This window comes from Diachasma alloeum, unplaced genomic scaffold (genome assembly GCF_001412515.2).
Source record: "Diachasma alloeum isolate Michigan unplaced genomic scaffold, Dall2.0 Dall_scaffold_00295, whole genome shotgun sequence".
In the NCBI taxonomy this organism is placed as follows: domain Eukaryota; kingdom Metazoa; phylum Arthropoda; class Insecta; order Hymenoptera; family Braconidae; genus Diachasma; species Diachasma alloeum.
In genome coordinates, this window is record NW_021680434.1 from 463,405 (window position 1) to 484,821 (window position 21,417).

A 21,417-nucleotide genomic window follows, 5' to 3' on the forward strand; every position below is an offset into this window, starting at 1 on the left:
TTCAAGGCGTTTGTCCCTCTTTTTGTTACTACCATTTCTCTGAATGAATTTATTAAGATTTAGGATTTAAGGAATTTTACTATAGAGGCGGTCCTTGTTCTCAGAAAGATTGAGGCTGTTGAAATTGTGCGCGAATTTACTGTCAATACTTGTTGGAATATTTTGGCAAGTGACAGTCCAGGGGAATTTCAAAGGAATATCGTAATTAAAAATTCAGAATTTGATGAAAAATCAATGGAGGCTGGAAATTTTAGTTGAATTATTCTAGGAAGTTTAATAGAAATTGAGGAAATTTTAAGTTTGACAAAAAGAAATTAATCTGCAAGACAAGTTTACTAAAACCTACTAAACTTGTACAACTGGGTTAAGCAAGCTCAGTTGTACAACAATTTGGACTTGGGCTGATGCTGTCAATGCTGCCACTGGTAATCTTGAGGAGTTTGTCGCTGGACAAGCTGGCGAGACCGAGGAGAAGAAGGCTGAGGCTAAGGGCGAGGGAGCACCCAGCAGCGAGAAGAAGGACGATGGAGAGGATCCCATGGCACTCGATTGAGGGGTTTTTTTGGCTTTTTGTGGGGAGGAGAGATCAATTTTTTACAATCAGACATTTTACAATGATATTATTATCTAAACTTTTCAGGTCTGAACTTGAATCTTGATACTGAACCGTTAGAAAACATTTAAAAAATCTGAAAAAAATTAGAAAGTTTACTTTTGAGGGGAGATTGATGAAATAATTGAAAAATTGCAATTTTTGAACATTACAAGTATTTTCTGTAAATAATTTATAAATAATCAATTTCTCACCGTGAAAATGATTTTTTTTCGGGATCGTAAAAAATTCCTTCATATTAAGAATTTTATCAGAAATCGATTTCATGCGTAAAAAAATAGTAATTCTGTGCAAAATGTAATTTTAATGACGCTGAATATTCATCATGTTTTTCAATTTTTTCTCACGCAATTCAATCGTTAAATTTGATGATCGAAAATTGTTGAATCTACACTGAGAGAAAAACAACAAAGTTCTTAAACAAGTCTTACTTGTGCCAAGAAAATAGTTTTTTGAAAATTATTAAAAAAGGATTTTTTGGGCCAAACATGCAGAGAATGCGCCCAAATGAAAAATTTTTGTCGCAAAAATAGATTTAGTAGTTCAAAAAAAATTGCATTCTCTGTACACGCAAGAAATGTCATTTCTAGCACTACTCCTTCGTTATTCGATACTCCCATACGTATTTTGCTCCCGAAAAATCTTTGTTTTACGCGAAACAAGGGATAGTAGTTTTTCGTTTCGGCTGTCTAATAATCACAAACAAATGAACCCTTAAATGAAACAATAATAATGATATGATAGCAATCTTGTAACTTAGGAATAAAATATTTGTTGATAAATTTTCCTCTATATGAGATATTTTCATCCTGAAAAGGCACCGTCTGGTGTGAATTATCCGCCTCTTGAGCCAAATATTTCGTTGCTGTCGAAAGCAGAACAATTATTCATGTTCGAGACTTTCAAATTCGAACCAAACAAATTCTTTTTTGGCAATTTTCAACTAGCGATTTTGTTGGCCCAAACAAGACTTGTTTGACAACGTGTTTGTTTTTCTGTCAGTGTATTATGTAGTTTTTACCAAACCGCAAAAGATAGGTACTTGGATATCCCTAAAAAAAAAATCGAGCGTCCCAAAACATTGATTCCCGATTCAGAGTACGTGAACTTGTAACGAGGGGATGGCGGGTGGGTGAGGGCTGAAACAACCTTGGTGACCTTGAACTAAACATGCGTGAATCGTCAATTATGCGTGCAAGAACCTCGTGGACATCTCCCACTAAAAAAAAAAACCATCATCCAACTCGAGTGATAACGCCCCCTCCCCCCCTTAATCGCCCCAGAAGTTCATTACCCTTGACCTTGAGACACTGTTCAAGGAATCCAGGCTTTTCCATCCGGAAAAACCGTTCGTCCCGTCGGCCCCAGGGACGAGCGCAGGCGCAATTGACTCACTGGAGTCTCGTGTGGCGGGAAAAATTTCTGTCCAATCACTGGACTTTGTTTACGACGCACAAACGCACGATTGGCGGACAGCAATAATCGATATAGGACATTGCCGCCAACATTTTCCGATGATAGAGTCTCAAGGTCGCGTCAGGTGATCAATGATAACTAGGTGAAATTGAATTTTAGGGGCGGGCAATTGATTTCAGGTGGTTCTGGGGTTCTTTGTGGCTTTTTTTCATTGAGATTGAGATTTCGTCAGTGGCGGGAGGGAAATCGATGGCCCCGCGGTGCCAAGCAGCACCAGATGTTTGCGTGGCTAATTCGCGGGGAGTTTCTATTGGAGGATTGGGAATGATATCATCCAGGAACGGATGTTTAGTGTGGTATCATAAACAAACAAGTGGGGAGGATGAGAAATGCTGGAAAATTACTTTTTTTGTGGATTTATGGCTTCGACGATTTTTGTGGATTTTCCTCGTTTCCCAGTGGGAATTAATGTAGAATAAACATAATGTTAATTTTGAAGATGAAAATCGGAAATAAATTCTGAACGGAAGTTAATATAAATAGAAACATTCCGGTGGAGTTCGTGCTCAATCGGCAGTCTTGTATTATTGATAATAATTAATATAGTACTTTGACTCTGTAAGACAAAAATAATTTATTATGATAATTGATTGTTTATTGGGACAAGAGATTGATTCCAATCATTTTGGGGATTTATTCTGATAATGTTGATTGATAAATGATCGGAATTAAGTGATTTGTGATGAATTGTGAATGTTTATCGTATTGTACTGATTATGTAGGCATGAGAGTTTGTTTTGAAATTTGGAAAAAAATTGTTTTGAAAATGTTGAATTCTGATTTGGGTTTGAAAGATTGAGAGACGTAATTAATTGAATTGATATTGGTAATACGTGTATGTGTAACCTTCATGTTCAGTGGTAAGGGGAAATCATTCCGGGGAAAATGATTCAGGGGGAATTTTTTCCGAGGAAATTTTTTCCGGGGAATTTTTTTCGGGGGAAAACAATCCGGAAGCCTACTGATAGCGATGGCTGTGTTGCTAAAGTGTAGGATTGGCAGAATTTGTGACACTCTGAATCTCCCGGTTTCATTGTCGAGCGGGAGTCTCGCAAGCGACGACTGTACGAGGACAGGTTTTTCGCTGAAGTCAACTATTCCATGAACATGAACCGAAATTGAGAAATTCCAAGTGAATGTATTCTTAAACTCGTCAATTAATCGAAAAAGTGTGGAATTCTCCTGAATTCCCCCTGAAACTCACAAATTCATAAATTTCCCCCCTAAAAAAATTCCATCCCCTGGAAATCCCCCTAAAACTTTCCTCAAAATCCCAATTTTTCAAATGAGCAACAGAAATTAGGATGTCTACTATTCCATGAAAATTGACAGAATTCAGGAAATTTCTAATAAACATATTCTTGAACTTTTCATTCCATCGGAAATTCATGTTATGATTTAAAATCCTGAATTCTGAAATTCTCGTTTTCTTTTGTCACAGAAAACATAAAATTCCACTGAATTCCCTCCAAAGTTCAAAATTTCATAAAGTTTCATAATATTTGTATTCTTCAATTAATCGTAATTGGCTACTGACTATTCATGTTATGATTTAAAATCCTGAATTCTGAAGTTTTTGTCTTCTTTCGTCCCAAAAAATTTAGAATTCCCCTGAATTCCCGCTCAAGTTCAAAATTTCATAATGTTTCATAATATTTGAGCCCTTCAATTGATCGACAATTCACCGTAATCGGCCACTGACTATTCATGTTATGATATAAAATCCTGAATTCTGAAGTTCTCGTATTCTTTCGTCTCAAAAAATTTAGAATTCCCCTGAATTCCCGTTGAAGTTCAAAATTTCATAATATTTCATAATATTTGAACCCTTCAATTGATCAACAATTAATCGTAATCGGCCACTGACTATTTATGTTATGATATAAAATCCTGAATTCTGAAGTTCTCGACTTCTTCCGTCTCAAGAAATATGGAATTCCCCCTGAAGGTCAAGATTTCATCATATTTCATAATATTTGAACCCTTCAATTGATTGTCAATTAATCGTAATCGGCCACTGACTATTCATGTTATGATTTAAAATCCTAAATTCCGAAATCCTTGTATTTTTCCGTCTCAAGAAACCCGGAATTCCCCCTGAAGTTCAAAATTTCATAATATTTCATAATATTTGAACTCTTCAATTAATCGTAATTGGCCACTGGATATTCATGTTACCATATAAACTCCTGAATTCCGAAATTCCCGTCTTCTTCCGTCTCAAAAACCACGGAATTCCCCTGAATTCCCCCTGAAACTCAAAATTTCATAACTTTGCCCCCTGAAATCCCTCCAAAACCCCCCCTAAATCCCCCGTTCCCCCCCAACCAACAGCAAGTAGAAACGGACGAGTCCACGATTCCCTCGATTTTCCCCCAACTAAACCCGTCACTGTCTCCCCACCCTCGCGCCTGCGCACACCCGCCGATTCCTCAGAATCGCACAAGTAGGTGGGGGATGACTCCCTCACTCATGGTGACCGAATGAATCCCTCCGCAAATTCCGCTGAAAATTCGTCACGGACTGTTCCGTGCATACGCGTCAACAGTAAACTAAAAAAAAAAAAATCTGTGCATCTCGCGTTTAAACAAAAACCCCATTCCCCCAAATCATCAGTGTCACATCAGCCCTGAATCAGCAATTGAAGCCCTGAAAGTTGAAAAAATATTTTGTTTTTGCGAAATGGCGCGTCAACGTACCGGTGTCATCATAAAATAAACACCTGGTAAATTAAATAATCATCCCTTGATAACAATTAATCATCCCCCATCCGACAATATTACCTCCCCCTCCCCTCCCCTCTCTTCATTCAAACCGAAATTTCCCTCTGATTTTTATTATTTTTTTTTTAATTCTCATTACTGTGACAGTAACGCTTGTGATACACCAAACGGTGAACAATAAAGCGACTCCGCTGGACATGGGTGAGGGGGCGGAGGGGGGCGGGGGGGCGAGTGAGGGGAGATACAGTAAAACGGATGGAACGTGCGTTAAAAGCAAGCGCGCGTATCAGAGTTGTGTGTGCGTTTCACGTAAAATGGCCAACCTTGACACTTGATTTCGTTTTTTTTTCTCGTGCAAACTTTTTTTTCTGGTGGGAGAGGAGTGAATGAGTTGCCGAACACATGGGCATGGGAATGGGTGACCTGAACAGGTGTCTCGGGTATTATTTTTTTGGGAGAATGATTGGGGGCTTTGTTGTGACGGTGCGCGGGACCGGAGGGCGGATTTCTCCCTTTTGCGGGATTTGCGCGGGGAGAGGGATTTTGGGGGACACTGTTAGAATTTTTCTGGAAATTGACCGATAGTTGCACTTGAATTTCCAATCGGAATTTAAATTCTTAAGGGTGAATTGTCTTTAGAACGTTATCTCGATAGTTTTTCTATTTTCATAGTGTAAAATATGTCAGAATTTCCGTGGGATTTTAGATCACGCAGGAGTCCCTAAAAATCGTGATTGTAAGGGAGGGTGGGGTAAAATGGACACTGGATTTTTTTAAAATTACTTATAACTCAGAAATAAATTTATCAATGGAGCTCAGTTTAGGCTCATCACAAAGGGCAAGAATTGTTTTTTGCATTGAAAAAAAAAATTATTAAATTTCATCGGCATTTCAAGCTGTCATTAACATTTTTAAAAAAGTCAAAAGTGTCCATTTTACCCCAACCTCCCCTGCAACCTGAAAAACAATTTTTGCCAGTGCCATCTAAAATTTAACAGGACATCGGCAATTTGTGGACAAATTACATGCTGTTTGCTGGGAATAAAAAAAAGTAGAAACAAAAATTAACATTTTCAAAGAGCGTTTTTAATGAAAACTAGGAAATAAGTCGGATAGAGAGGAAATAGTGAATGGATAATTTATTAGGGTAACTAATGATCTGACAGCCATTAGATACATCGAATTATTCATTTGCAATTTCCTCCCTGTTGGGTTTATTTCCCAATATTATTCAAAAATGCTCTTTTGAAAATGTTAATTTTTTTTCATATCATAATTTTTGGATACTCCAGGGCTATGTAAAAGTGAATAGCAAATGGAGGTCATTTCAAATTATCGAAATAAAAAAAAAAATCAAGATCACGTTGGAAAGATAATCCAGCCGAGCCTTAAATATACTGATCGAAATTTAAAACTAGTAAAATAATTGATAATCGAAATTTCCAATCGATAATGAATTAAATATTTAAAAATATGGAGCTATAAATTTTCTATTAAATATTCTAATCGAAATTAAAAACTAGTAAAATGATTGATAATTGAAATTTCCAATTGATGATGAATTAAATATTTAAAAGTATGGGACTATAAATCTTCTATTAAGGCCCGGCCGGATTATCTTCCGAAAACAAAAATGTTATCTCGATTGTTTTTCCATTTTCGTAATGTAAAATATATCACAATTTCCATTAGATTTTACATCTGAATGGCAAAAAACTGAATGGCAATTGAAGAATATTCATTGATTTGATTTTGAAAAGGAATGCTGAATGCTAGTTATTCACTTCCATAATTTCTAAACAAGACCTACTATTTATTATTAACAATGAAAAGCTAGAAGTTCAAGGAATCGGTCGAGGAATAACTTTGAATTTGTTTTTTTTTTTAAATTACATCCTGTGTTCGAATACTTTTTTAAACATTGAAGTTCTTCCTGTTTTTCTTTATATTGATTCGTTGGCGTGGGAAGTCTTCAGCAATTTTAGGGTGATACAATTACGAAGAAATGTTGATGAGAATGAATTCCACTGCTTCGATCTCTGCGCCATGTCAACATTGAGAATAAACACCTCAGACGTTTGTAAGGTTTAAATTGATACGAAAAAGGAGTGCTCAATGCATATCATTCCCTTCCATGATTGCGAATGTTGCGATTATTCTTGGGTTTAATAGAGCCATCGCGGTGGGAATTGATGCGGGAATTATGGGCGATTAGATAAGGAGTAATTGAATTATCGGGGTATTTTGTTTTAAAGATGCAGCTGGGAGCTTTGATTACTTGGATGGGGTGAATGAATGGGGAAAAGTATGCTCGGAGGAATGACACGTTTGGATGGAATAAACCTCCTTATTTAAAATTTTTCCGCTGAGGTGGGAGAAAATTGTATTTCGTGGAGAATTCGGTAGTGATTTGCAGGGGAATGATATTGAATTTCTTCGGTACAACCGATTGTCTCTTTTACAGTTCTATCTCTCCCCTCAGCCTTTCGATAAAATGTTAAGGATGTTCTACACCCTTTCTGCCAAAATTCACGTTTTCTTAATTTTTCTGGCAAACTTATGATGGAGTTGACGTGAAAAAATATAACGTTTTTGCGTTTTGTCATTATTTAATGACTGACGAAATTTTAAGGTGGTGCGAACATTTTCCTGCGTTTTCTCTAAACTTTTAAAAAGAATCACAAAACTGTAGAAAAAACGCATGAAAATTATCGCACCACTACGCAACTTCGTGAGCCATTAAAGAATGACAAACCACAAAATCGTTATATTTTTTCACGTCACTCCCATCGACAATTTGCCAGAAAAATGAAAACAATGTCAGCTTTGACTAAAAGGGTGTCGAACATCCTTAATAGAAAAATTTTATTTACACATACTTGAATGAATTTGAAACATCACATTTGAAGAAACCATCAGAAAGCTCACTTTCAGGGAAATTCATGAAAAATTCGAAATTTTCAACAATCATCTTAAAAATCAAGTCAACCAATATAGCTATCGTAATCACCTTTTAACTTTGACTTAATGGCATTAAAACAAACATTTTAATCTATGATTGAATTCATTTGGAGCATGATATTCAAAGATATCCCCGGAATTCTGATTTTCAAAAAATACAAAATTTTTGAAAATTTTCAAATAAATCAAAATAACGATTACTGCTATCGCCTTCATCTTCGAACTCGGTCTGAAGGACATCCAAACAAATTTTTCAAGCCATCATTCAATCAATTCAGAACATTTTTTTAGTTATCGTGGGACAACCGATTTTCTAAAAAAATCGAAAATTAAAAAAACTAGTCGATGAATTAAATTTTAATTAATGGCGACCGATAGGGCTCAACAATACCCTCAACCTACTTTTGAAAAAAAATATTCAATTCCATCCATTCATTCGCGAATTGAAGAAAAACTTTGTTACAAACGTACACACTGGGTCGATATCGGGGAGGGTAGGGTAAAATGGACACTTTTGACTTTTTTAAAAATATTCATAACTCAGAAACAGATTTATCAATTGAGCTCAGTCTAAGCTCATCCCAAAGAGGAATCATTGTTTTTCCATTGAAAAATAAAATTATTCCAGTTCATGAACAATTCAACACGTCATGAATATTTCAAAAAAAAGTCAAGTGTCCGTTTAACCCTACCCTCCCCTACCACAAAAAATCCCAAACTTAGATATGAGCGATTACAAAGCTTTCGACTCTTTCACAAAATAATCCCCTTCCAATCAAAAATATCAACTCTTCCTCTCCCGTTGTTCCATAGTTCTTCAATGACCTCCAGACTTCTGTGCCTCAAAGAAACCATCGTGACTCCTACAAACAAATTCTTCTCCAAAAAATCTCTCGACATTTTCCCCTAAACCCACTAATCCCCCCAAAGAAAACTCCCCCATCGGCCAATTAAACCCCCGAGAAAAGTCAAATTTCTCATGATCACCTTGACACGCAATACCCGAATATCGCCGGTTTCTGCACACCTCCATCCGCGTCTCAGTCGTCTCGTAACTCTCGCGGCGTCTCGACGCGAATTTCGCGTCTCCCACTGAAAGGCCAAGACCCAAACATTAAAAACCCCCTCACCCCCCAAAAAAAATCGTGACAATGTGGCTTCCCACCCCACGCGCACCGGCTCACGCACGCCCATTCCCTCATTAACCCCGCGATAGTGTGTCAACAGTGATCTATACATACACATATTTTTATACATCTCCCCGCCTGATTATTGCAGAGGTGGAAAGAGAGAAGAAGTCGTATCGAGAAGGCCTGAACAGCACAAGGCACAGGAAGTGGTTCTCAACTAATACCCAACGGTCCCAGCGATGTTGCGAGACCGAAACTCGGTACTAGAGGTTGTCGAACCATAAATAAACCAGAGAAGATAAAAAATAAATTAATCAGAAGTGAATTAATTAAACATCTGAAAAACTGAAACGTAAAACTCCAGGATTATCACCTCCCAAACGTCAAAAAACCGCAGGTGAGTCTCTAACTTCTCAATAACTGATCGATAATCAATAGATCATTGATGTTATCGTCAATTAAACGTTCAATTCACTGACAAGATGAAAAATAAAATGACAGGACGATTTAATGCGCGCAAAAATTGAAAAAAGAACGAAAACAGAAGAGAAAAAATTTGAATTTCGAATCGATTTCTAATCAATTCAGAGCATCTGCATATTATTCTGAAATATCAGAGAGCATCATTACAAAATCATCGAGATTGTGATATGAAAATGTAGGGACTACAAAAACCGTTATCGTGCAACAAGTATAGAAAGTTTTATATTTTATCCCCTCTCTTGGCTTTTTTTTTCTTACTTTTCCTTCCTTTTAAACCACACGTCTACTTTCCTCTTTCTCTCTTCATGCAGTTTTTCCCTCTTTCCTTATTTCTTTTCTCCCGTTGCTTGCACCTCCCCCCCCCCCCCCCCCCCCCCCCCCCCCCCCCCCCCCCCCCCCCCCCCCCCCCCCCCCCCCCCCCCCCCCCCCCCCCCCCCCCCCCCCCCCCCCCCCCCCCCCCCCCNGCACATCCAGTATTGCGGGTACACCCTGTATATTTAAAGAGAAACGAGGCGAATAGCAAGGACAAAGGCACGGACAAGAGTCAGACACGGGGTTTGAGATGATTTTTATTTTTGCTTCCGAGTGGAGCCATTGTATTTGTCAAATCTGAAATTTTCAGTTTTTTTGGGTGAAGATGACTAATTTTGGTCGCAGGAGTTGGAATATGCCGTTTTTAGATCATGTCCATATGTTTAAAATTTAGTTTTTCAATTAATCTTTTCAATTATGGCCCAGGGAACAATTTTTCGGATGCCATCTAAAAGTCCCCAGCAAGATCGGTAAATATCCGCAAATTTACCGGTAAATTGTTAGCTGGGCTTAAAATATTAATTTGGATGTTATCTCGGTCGATCCCATCATTTGCTTTGAAATTCGGTAGCGAAGTGGTAAAAAAAGTCAATTTTGACTCATTTTCAATGAATATCTTGGAATCTAAGGGAGATGGTAAAATTGTTGTTATGACCTTTTTTGTAGAGCCGATTGACTGCTACAACAAATGGAATTACGAAAATTTCGCTATCTCCTTTAGATTCGGAAATATTCCTCAAAAACTCAACTGGGAGATACGTCGACTTAAACCGTTTTACCACTTCGCTACTGAATTATAGCCTTAAAAAGCATTTAATCGAGGTTTAATCATGGTTTAGTCGGGATTTAGTCGGGGTTAAGCCAGGATTTAGTCGGGATTTAATCGCAGTTTAGTCAGGGTTTAGTCGGGATTTAGTCGCAGTTTAGTCAGGGGTTAGTCGGACTCTAGTCAGCATTTAATCGAGGTTTTAATTTAATCATGGTTTAGTCGGGATTTAGTCGCAGCTTAGTCGGGATTTAGTCGGAGTCTAGTCAGCATTTAATCGAGGTTTAATCATGGTTTAGTCAGGATTTAGTCGGAGTTTAGCCAGGGTTTAACCAAGGTTTCATCAAGGTTTAATCAATATTCAGTGGAAGTTTAAACCAGTAATTTTAATGTAGTCGGTTTAGGGATCATATTAAGGTTTCATGGCTGGTATATCTTCTCCTGTAAAACTACAGAAATTCAATATTGATGGGGGTGCCTGTTCGTAAGACGAAAATGGTTGAAAAGAAAAACGAATATGTTGCAAATTGTCTTAGTAATTGGGATGGTGCTGAGCTTTTGGAATTTTCTCACGCACTTCGATGCGTGGAAATCTCTAAGTCAAGAGTTGGTTCAGTGCGAGGATTGAGAGGGAAATATATTGAGAGGAATGGATAGGGTTGAGGGGTTTTTATGGCTGTTGGTTCGGCTTTTCTTCTTTGACGAGGGGTTCGTTGGTCTTCGGCCACACAAGGTTTTATTCCTCAACGAGTCTCGCAGAGAAGTTGCTCGACAGGATGAAAATGATGGAGGAATTTTTGGCGAAACGCTTTGGGAGGCGATACTGTGGGAGGAGATGAGGGGATTTAGAGATTTGTTAGTTTTTGATGATATCTGGGGGAGAAGTGGTCGGGGAAAAATGTCAATAGACGCTCTATAGGTTCTGTGAAGGATTCTAGCGAGGCCATTCGACCCGAGGACAATTCATCCTCGGGTATTTCCAAACCACCGAAGTAAAACAAGTGGATCATTGCATTTTTTATAAATTAACAAATTGCTTCCGAATGGGTCCTCTTTTTTAATTCTCATTTCACTATTCTCTTCTTCTATTTTTTTCATGTCATAGTACTGTCATCAATTGAAATGTCATCAAAATTTCGCGTATTATTTCGTTTTGGGAGATAATTCTACATTCAGATCCTCTCAAGACTCGAATTCGTTTTCAGGCCGGGTTTAATCGAGGTTCAGTCAAGGTTTAATCAGTGCATAGCCGGGATTTAATCAGGTTTTATTTAGGATTTAACCAGAGTTTAATCCAGATTCTGTCAGAAGTTAATCGGGACCATGAATCAATATGAATAAGTATTCAACGTAATAGACTCGTACCTGAGTTTAGTAAAGATAGAGATTTTGATATAAAATGCTCATGACGGTATTGTGTAACTTGATAAGCAATGATGCTGTTCTCACCATTTTTCAACTTGATTAAGAAGCCATTGAAATATACTTTTCAAGCCCTGATTTAATTGCTATTACTGATGATTCTTTCAGTAATCATGAAAAAACCGATTTTCTCTTTCAAATCGCATAAACAATGTGCTGTAACTCAACAACGAATTGTGCGACCCCCATCATATTCTGATAGAATCAAGAGGGTATTGTTATCAATGTTTTGAGCCATGACTAATTACAATTTGATGACAATTTTTTGAGTGATCGTTGAAAAATCAATTCTCGGAAAAACATCAATTTTTTAGAATCTTTGTAAAAAATTGAATTTTAATTGGTGTCAATGAATAGAGCTTATTAAAGTCTATATTCCTGAAAAAAATCATGAAATTCGATTGATCCATTGTACAAAAATTTCGAATAAAACTTAAATTTGAGCCGTTAAAATTTAACGTTAAATTAAAACCAAATAAGTCAATTTTCCTAACTAAATTATTGACTGCCAAAATAATTCGGAATTTGAATATTTAAATTGATGTTTACTTTAATAATTAAAAATTTAAGAGTGACATTAACGAACTAACTACTTCAAAATTTAAGAGTGATATTAACGAACTAACTACTTCAAAATTTAACGGTAATTATAATTTATGAATATGGCTATCCCTGTTTATGAATATCTGAAACTATTATATTGTTTCAAGAAACTCAATCGACTTTTTTTGTCATTCATTTGATGAACACGTTTACTCTACACGTAGCACGTGATGAAATGATCCTAGACCCCTCTCTCAAAATTCTCCAGCCCCCTCACTTCGCTCCAGGAGTTAATCTACAGTGAAATAATCAGACACTCCACTTAGAAACTCGAATAATATTTATCTCAACACCTTTACACAGCTCGTAGGACCTCAGTCGATCCCACTATCTCCCCTCAGCAACCCTAAGATCCCCTCCATCTCTTCTTTACAACAAAACATTGAAGTCCACTTGAATCAATTAATTACTCTCATAACCCCACTTATTCCACTGGCTTTATCGTGATGAACCTCGATAGGATGAACGCCAGGACGACTGTCCCTGCCACGAAGCACACCACGAAGACGTACCACGTGTCCTCGTCGAAGACGTCCGTGAATGCCGGGAAATAGCTGTAGAGTGTGTCCACAAGCTCCAACTGATAGTCCTTGTATCTTCCTGTCGACCGCATTCTCCTGAATTTCTCTCAAATCTCCTTTCCAATCCTCAATTAATCACTTATCCGCCCAAAAAAATTAATTACCAATCACAATCAATGAACTGAATTGCTTGAACTGTCTTGAATTATTTTGAATCGATCAATTATTAATTAAATCAATAGGTTAATTTTAAAAATCTCTTTTTGTTTTTATCGTTAATTTAATTTTGCGTAAAATGTTGTTGATCTTCTCCAGTTGCTCTTGAATTTTCCCTCTCGATTTTACTTCCTGTGTCTGCTTATCCTTATCTTCCTCTTCTTCTTCTTCAGCTTAACAACAACTCCCTTCCGCTCTGGCTCAGGCTCAGGTGGTGCCAAGGGAGTAATGTGTTTGTTGTACAGCTTGAGAATATCAATCGCTTCGAGATTTTTACACTTGAATAATACCTTTTCACCGTTCGCTGGATTGAAAGAGAGAGAGGGTTTAATGGGGTGAAAGAAAATAAAATGGGGGTGGGGTACTTACTCAGGTCGCAGGTCACTGTTGGCTCGGATCTGTCGCCGACGATATTCGTCTTCAGGTTGCACGTCAAGTTTGTTCGCAGTATTTTGGGGCCTGAGATGTAGTGCAGAAATTGCCTGCAATCAAGAGCGTTTGGTTCAGTTTTTTTTTCAATCGGGAATACGGTTTACGGTGGAATTGTGGGTTTTGAGAGGAAATTTTAGGGTGATTGTCGTGGTGATGAGGTGCAGATGATTGTGAAGGGGTATACGAGACATTTTTTTATATTTTGGTAATATTTTGGTAATTCTTTTGGATTTGAAGGGATTTAATGAAGACTCGTGTTGAAAATTCTGAGCGGGAGAACATTTTTGGAAGGAGACGGATTGTTGTCAATCAAATTTTTTTCAGACGAGAAATTTCTTGAAATTTTGGGAATTTGTTTGTCTGAAACAAATGACATTTCTGTGATAGAAAATAAGTTTTGACGAATATTTCGGTAATTCTTTTGGATTTGAAGATATTCAACAAAGACTCATGTTGAAAATAGTAAAAACAGTCGAGCTCATTTTTTCGATAAGTTTTTCTTACTATCTAGAGAAATATGAGAGATTTCGAATTATTTGGTTGCACATATTCTGTGGTGAATTTCATGGGTTACAAAAAAGACACTATAGAAATTTCACCACCTCCTTTTAGATTCAGAAATATTTATGAAAACATTTTGTCTATTTTGGTCAGTTTTGCAATTATAACTCAAAATCTATCGGAAATATGAAAATTTATGTTAAGACATTTATTGTAGCGAATTCCACGAGCTACAAAAAGAGTCCTCACGTGAATTATCGTATGTCTCTTCGTTTCGGAGATATTCCCAAAAACAAAACTGTTCTCCACTTGAACTGATTCACCTCATCAATGAGGATAACATCTCCGAGAATGACTAAAAAAAATCTTGTGGAAGTATTCTACGCAAAAAAATCCTCACACATCCTCAATTCAACATTCACGACTTCATTCATACCCTGATAGCCCCTCGAAACCAAAAGAAACACCCCAATTTGACTTTTTTATGTATTTCTGCAGGCGACATGGCAAAGCTGGAGCACCAGTTGCCGATCCCAATGCCGGATCTGTCCAGCCTGAGGATAACAACTGCTGTCTCCATGCTGGGGAAGGCTTACGGATGTGGTCAATGCAGTGGTAAGTGAAAAAAAAACCCAAAAGCCCCCAGACACTTAAAAGAATCATTTCGCGTTAAACAAGCGGACAATTGCATTTTTTTATAAATGAGTATAGTTATCGTTGCTAATAAATTAGCAATTTGCTTCCGGATGGATTCCCTTTTTTAAATTCTTATTTCACTACTGTCTTCTTCTATTGTTTCATGTCATGGCACTATCATAAATTGAAATGTCATCAAAATTTTGCGTGTTATTTCGTTCTGTCAAATAATTCTACATTCAGACCCTCTCAAGACTCGAATTCGTTTTCAGTCCGGGTTTGATCGAGGTTCAATCGAGGTTTAATCAGTGCATAGCCGGGATTTAATCAGGGTTTATTCAGGATTTAGCCAGAGTTTAACCCAGGTTCTGTCAGAAGTTAGTCGGGACCATGAATCAATATGAATAAGTATTCAACATAATGGACTAGTACCTGAGTTTAATAGTGATAGAGATTTTTATATAAAAAGCTCATGACGGTACTGTGTAACTTGATAAGCAATGATGCTGTTCTCACCATTTTTCAACTTGATTAAGAAGCCATTGAAATATACTTTTCAAGCCCTGATTTAATTGCTATTACTGATGATTCTTTCAGTAATCATGAAAAAACCGATTTTCTCTTTCAAATCGCATAAACAATGTGCTGTAACTCAACAACGAATTGTGCGACCCCCATCATATTCTGATAGAATCAAGAGGGTATTGTTATCAATTTTTTGAGCCATGACTAATTCCATTTTGATGACAATTTTTTGAGTGATCGTTGAAAAATCAATTTTTGGAAAAACATCAGTTTTTTAGAATCTTTGTGAAAAATTGAATTTCAATTGGTGTCAATGAGTAGAGCTTATTCAAGTCTATATTCATGAAAAAATTAAGAAAAAAGACCACACATATAAGTCTACACATACACCATCTAAAAATCACATATTCCGACTTTTTAAGCCATATTTTATTACCCTAGCACAGAAAATTGGAAATTTAAATTCAAGTGATTTCAAAGCGTCTGTTAGGAAGCAAAAATAATTTATTTCACGTTAAAAAAAATTCTAGCCTTTCAAAATCTAGAGACTCTTCTCGAAAACTCGATCACTGACGTCAGACGAGCTCTCGTCATTGGTCACTCCAAGAACTTCACCAACAGTCACCCCCAATCCCAGATTGACAAAGAATTGCCCCAGAGATTCACAAGGAAATAATTATTACCTATTACTTGTGCCTCCAAACCGATGAATAAGAGATGAAATTCGCTAGAACCCGACGATCCCTGAACCACTCGGTATTTCATCTAAAAATAATCCTGTACTACCCCTCATAATACCAGAGTTCCATAGGAAAATCGAATGTTGCGCGCCTGCGCCATTACCGACCTCGTTTTTATTAGAGCGAACGCAGCCATTGATACCAATACAACAATACCCGGAGTTAAGGCCCGGGTGTACTATCTTTCGAACGTTATCTCGATGTTTTTTTTTCATCTTTCGTCATCTGAAATTGTCAATTGAGTCAAGTTTTGAAAAATTATGAATGAATAATAAAAAAAAAGTAGAAAAAATTCTTAATTTTTTCAAAGACCATTTTTAATTTATATTCAGAATAAGTTGAATAACAAGAAATTGAAAAATGTATGTGATTTACGGTGACAAATGGCGGCTTGTCATCCAATATCATGCAGGGGGAAGACTGATTTCGTAAATCTTTTCCCACACTGCACAGAGACATTTATTACGGAAAAGGCTCTTTGAAAAAAGTTGTAATATTTTGGAGAATTTTTTAATCACACTTTTATCACATAAAAATGACAGATGACTACGTACCACTGTTTTGAAAATTGAGATACCTAGCTGTCACTTCCCATGAGGAGTTAGTGTTTTGTTATCCACCATGGAAAATGACAGCTAATAGATAATTTGCCACAGCGAATCAGATATTTGTAATTTACACTTTTTTCAACTCATTCTGAATCTCAATTAAAAACGCTCTTTGAAAAAGTTCAGAATTTTTTCTATTTTTTTTATCATTCTATCATAATTTTTGGGAATTTCCACATGATGTACCACTCAATTGACAATTTTGGATTACGAAAGATAAAGAAAATCCAGAAAACATTCGAAAGTTAGTACACCCGGAGTTGAATACCCATTTTCCATGAAATTCTCGTTCATTCATAATGTACCGACACCCTCGGAGTTGTTAGTCATTTTTAGGGGGGAGGGAGTCGGTCTTGGGAGGGGGAAGTCGTAAATGTCAATCAGGATTAAACGAATTGTCTGGGAATTTTGATTTAAGGCTGGGGGTCGGCGGGGTCGAGCCAATTTCTACCTGAATTCGGGTGAATTCGTGACTCTAAAGTCGACAATTTACAGAATTTAATGGAATGAGACTGTAGTTGGAATTTTTGCGTCCATTTCAGCAATTTTCTTGTTGGAAATTGAGGTATATCCCCAGCAAACAGGTTTTTCTCGCGATTGTCCCCGTGTTTTTCATAAATAATGTTTCTAATATTTCTCAGATTATTCTCAGATATTTTAAAAAAATTTTAACTAGCTGTACAACAGGGATTATGGGTCTCTCCGTACTCGAAAATTTTATAGTACATAGTTTTTGTTGTATTCAATTCTAAACAAGTGAGAAATTGCTTTTGTGTTGCATATAGTATAGTTATTTTTACTAATAAAAATTATCACTATGCTTCCGAATAATTCATTGCTTATTCATTTTATTAGATTGAATAAGATTTCTTTTCGACTAATTTTGTCAGATTTTCATCTTCGTTGAGTGTTACCATCATCATTATTCTTATTATCCCTTTCTTCTATACAACCGATTGGCTTTTTTACGGTTCTATCTCTCCCCTCAGCCCTTCGATAAAATGTTAATAGAAAAATTTTATTTACACATACTTGAATGAATTTGAAACATCACATTTGACGAAACCACCAGAAAGCTCACATTCAGGGAAATTCATGAAAAATTCCATATTTTCAACAATCATCATGAAAATCAAATCAACCAATACAGCTATTATTCAATCAATTCAGAACAATTTTTTTACTTATCGTGGGACAACCGATTTTCGAAAAAAATCGAAAATTTAAAAAACTAATCGATGAATCTCGTGAAATCATTTTTTATTTGATTCGAACAGTTATTGTTGTCTTCATCAATAACACATGAGAATAGAAATACTCAATAGGTTATGAGAATGAAATAAATTAAGTTATGTAGAATTTTTTCCAGAAATCCATAAAGACTGACTGTTGGGTACTATTGTCTTGGCATAAATGATTTATTCCTCCAAAATGAAGGTCCAAATAAAGAATTTCATTTATTATGGAACGAATGCAGCCATTCACACCGATACAAGAATAACCCGAATGAATTGCCCATTTTCCATGAATTGCTCGTGCATTCATAATGCACCCGACACCCTCAGGCATAGTTGTTAGTCATTATTGCGGGAACTGCGTCGGTTTCCGAACTGGGGAGTCGCAAATGTCAATCGGGATTGAATGAATTTTCTGAGAATTTTGGTTTATGAGGGGGTCGACAGGGTCAGGCCAATTTCTACCTGCATCTGCGTGAATTCATGACTCGAATGTCGACAATGTATAAAATTTAATGGAATGAGGCTATAGTTGAAGGCATTTTCAACCATATTTTTGGTGGAGAATGTCTTAATTTTATGAATGAATGAAAGAATCCGCTAGAATCCGATATAATCCCATCTTTTATCTCTCCCAAATTTAAAGATTATGTTGAAAAAAAATTAATAAACATCAAATAAATTTTGTTTATTCCATCAGTTTTTTTAGTACGTCTCCAGGACCAAACGGGATATCCAAAGTATTTTGAAAACATTTTTATACAAAGTTTCAAAAGCTCCGAAAAATCATCAACAATCCCTCTTGAATTCAGAAACATTTACAACAAAAAACAAGACAAATATTTTCATATATTTCCATCAGTTTTTTTAATGCATCTCATAATCCAATCAAGATACCAAATTGTTATATCAACATTTTTCATCCAAAATCCCAAGAGCTAAAAAAAATCTTCACAAAAATAGTTCCATCTCTCCCAACTTTTACGATTATTTCCAAAAAAAACAATATTAAAAAACATATCTACCCAAAATTAGAAAAGCTCCAAAAAGTCGTGAACCATCAGTTTTTCAAATGTATCTCAAAATCCAATCAAGATAACAAAATTGTTACTTCAACATTTTTCATCCAAAATCCCAAGAGCTAAAAAAAATCCTCACAAAAATTGTTCCATCTCTCCCAAATGTTAAGATTATTTCCAAAAAAACAATATTAAAAAACATTTCTACCCAAAATTTGAAAAGCTCCAAAAAGTCGTGAACCATCAGTTTTTCAAATATATCTCAAAATCCAATCAAAATATCAAAATTGTTATTTCAACATTTTTCATCCAAAATCCCAAGAGCTAAAAAAAATCCTCACAAAAATTGTTCCATCTCTCCCAAATGTTAAGATTATTTCCAAAAAAACAATATTAAAAAACATTTCTACCCAAAATTTGAAAAGCTCCAAAAAGTCGTGAACCATCAGTTTTTCAAATATATCTCAAAATCCAATCAAGATACCAAAATCGTTACATCAACATTTTTCGTCCAAAATTACAAAAGCTACAAGGAACTTCAAACTCCCCCCCCCCCAAATCCCAGGACACTCCAAAACTTCAAGCGAGTGCCATTGAACCCCTCACACTAACCTCGTCTCCTTGATCTTCTCATAAAACGGATCGAACTGTACAGTAATCGTCTTGACAGGCTTTAAGCTCATCATCTTGAGCTGCTTGCTGATTGCAGCAAGTGCCGTCGCACCTCGCCCGATCCTTCCAGTGAACGGAACCGACATTTTCGGAAAAAATTCCAAGGAAAACCAAGGAAATTCAACTTTTCCACACGCAACACTAGTTGTCCGGTTCCTGCGTTGCACTTGAACGCTCTGAAGTTGTTCTAAAGACAGTTCCACCAACTGTTCAATCCGAAATTATCTCCGTGCGTCAGTGAACGCATTCATCCCAGTGCCGTACCCAGGAACGGTCTCCTCCCCCCGCCCGTCGATCTGTTCCACATCAATTTATTCATTGAATTTCATTTCATTATTTTAATTTATTTATTTTTTATTCATTTTTTTTATTTAATTAAAAAAAAATTAATTTCAATTGAATTATTTCTGTTATTATAAGGATCAGAGGGTTTACGAGATTTGCACATGAGTTTCCGAGAATTTTACAATCTTTTTTATTATTTAAAACTTTACTTAAGGGGAAACCGAACCCCTGCGTTTATATGAATCTTTAGAATTGGGTTTTCTCCTGCAATTCTTATTTTTTATTCATTACACTACTTCATTGACTCAACAATGCGATAATCGAGTCGATAAAGTAATTTCATAAATAGAAATTATTAATTGTAGGAGAAAACATAATTCTAAGATTTGATGTAGACAAAGTGGTTCTGTCTCCCCTTAAGGTGGAACGGAACCCTTGTGACTATATGAACATTTAGAATTGTGATTTATCCTGCGATGATTATTTTTTACTAGGGGGCTACGCCCCTTGCTCGCTCCGCTCGCCAACCCCGGGGGGGCTTTGCCCCCCTCCCGCTCGCTTCGCTCGCTCCCCCCTCCCGGTGTGACCGGGAGGGTTCTTCCGATAGCTCTATACATACTTTACCATAAGAGACCACATACGTATATTTTTTTATTTATGAAACTACTTCATTGACCCAACAATGCAATGATCAAGTCGATAAAGTAATTGCATAGAAATAAAGTAATAATTGTAGGAGAAAACGCAAGTAAAAAAAGTCAAATAAACACAGGGGCTGCGTTTCCCCTTAAAATAGTATGATCACTTTCCAAAGTGATCGTTGATGGTCCGTCAAGAAAATCTAAAAAAATTAATCAAAAAACTATGATTTATAATTGAAAATTCTCTTTGTGAATTATAAAATTTATAAATATAAGAATTAATCTATTATTTTTATTATTTTTCACTTATTAGTCAAATAATGTACCTCCTTTGACTAGCGTCGTTTTGTGTGTGGCAACGCTGTAACTTAAAAGCGTCGGGAAAACGAGATTTGAAATGCCCGCTTGTCACCACTCTACTAACGCGTCGTTGCCGCATCTACTCGACACGCAATTTCCGAACACCGAGCAGCAGAAATTATTTATAACTAAAGTCCCAAACGGTCAATAATTTTCATCGATGGTCGTAAATTTTTTTTTCCCATTTTTTGGTAGGGAAGGTTGGGGTAAAATGGACACTTTTGACTTTTTTTCAAATATTAATAACAGCTTGAAATGTTGATGAAATTCAATAGTTTTTCTTCAATGCAAAGAACATTTCTTTCCCTTTGTAATGAGCCTAAACTGAGCTCAATTGATGAATTTGTTTCTGAGTTATGAGTAATTAAAAAAAAGTCCAGTGTCCATTTTACCCCATCCTCCCCTATTTTTTTTAATAATTTAATCTTGGATTATCATAAAAACCACTCAAAAACGTGATTTGCCCATAAGACTCTGTGTTAACATCTAGTTTTTCATTAATTCTTATCAACCATATTAAACGATCAAAGTACCACA

General features: G+C 36.3%; 2 protein-coding genes across 3 annotated transcripts in view; one reads left to right on the forward strand and one right to left on the reverse strand.

Annotated features, from left to right (window-relative positions):
* The first annotated feature begins 9,227 nt into the window (after window positions 1–9,227).
* The window catches only part of LOC107039275 (protein argonaute-2), a 33,869-nt gene continuing 21,679 nt past the window's right edge, over window positions 9,228–21,417 (forward strand). For both annotated transcript variants that reach the window (XM_015258801.1, XM_015258803.1), the window contains exons 1-2: window positions 9,228–9,300; window positions 14,658–14,774. In XM_015258801.1, the coding sequence (XP_015114287.1) occupies window positions 14,663–14,774 (112 nt within the window). In that variant the 5' untranslated portion in view covers window positions 9,228–9,300; window positions 14,658–14,662. The remainder of the gene's footprint in view (window positions 9,301–14,657; window positions 14,775–21,417) is intronic.
* Window positions 13,113–19,780, reverse strand: LOC107039276 (39S ribosomal protein L53, mitochondrial). Its single transcript, XM_015258804.2, has 3 exons — window positions 19,535–19,780; window positions 13,596–13,708; window positions 13,113–13,530 (listed from the first exon to the last, which is right to left on the reverse strand). Exons 1-3 carry the CDS (start codon window positions 19,678–19,680, stop codon window positions 13,352–13,354), a joined length of 438 nt encoding a protein of 145 aa, XP_015114290.1. The 5' UTR covers window positions 19,681–19,780; the 3' UTR covers window positions 13,113–13,351.

Bases quoted from the DNA above. Each gene is read 5' to 3' on its own strand.
- LOC107039276 (XM_015258804.2), bottom strand. From the start codon at position 19,680: ATGTCGGTTCCGTTCACTGGAAGGATCGGGCGAGGTGCGACGGCACTT. The intron at 13,709-19,534 runs GTTAGTGTGAGG...TCTTGATTGCAG, and splicing joins GAGAAGATCAAGGAGACGAG to GCAATTTCTGCACTACATCT. The intron at 13,531-13,595 runs GTAAGTACCCCA...CTTTCAATCCAG, and splicing joins AACAGTGACCTGCGACCTGA to CGAACGGTGAAAAGGTATTA.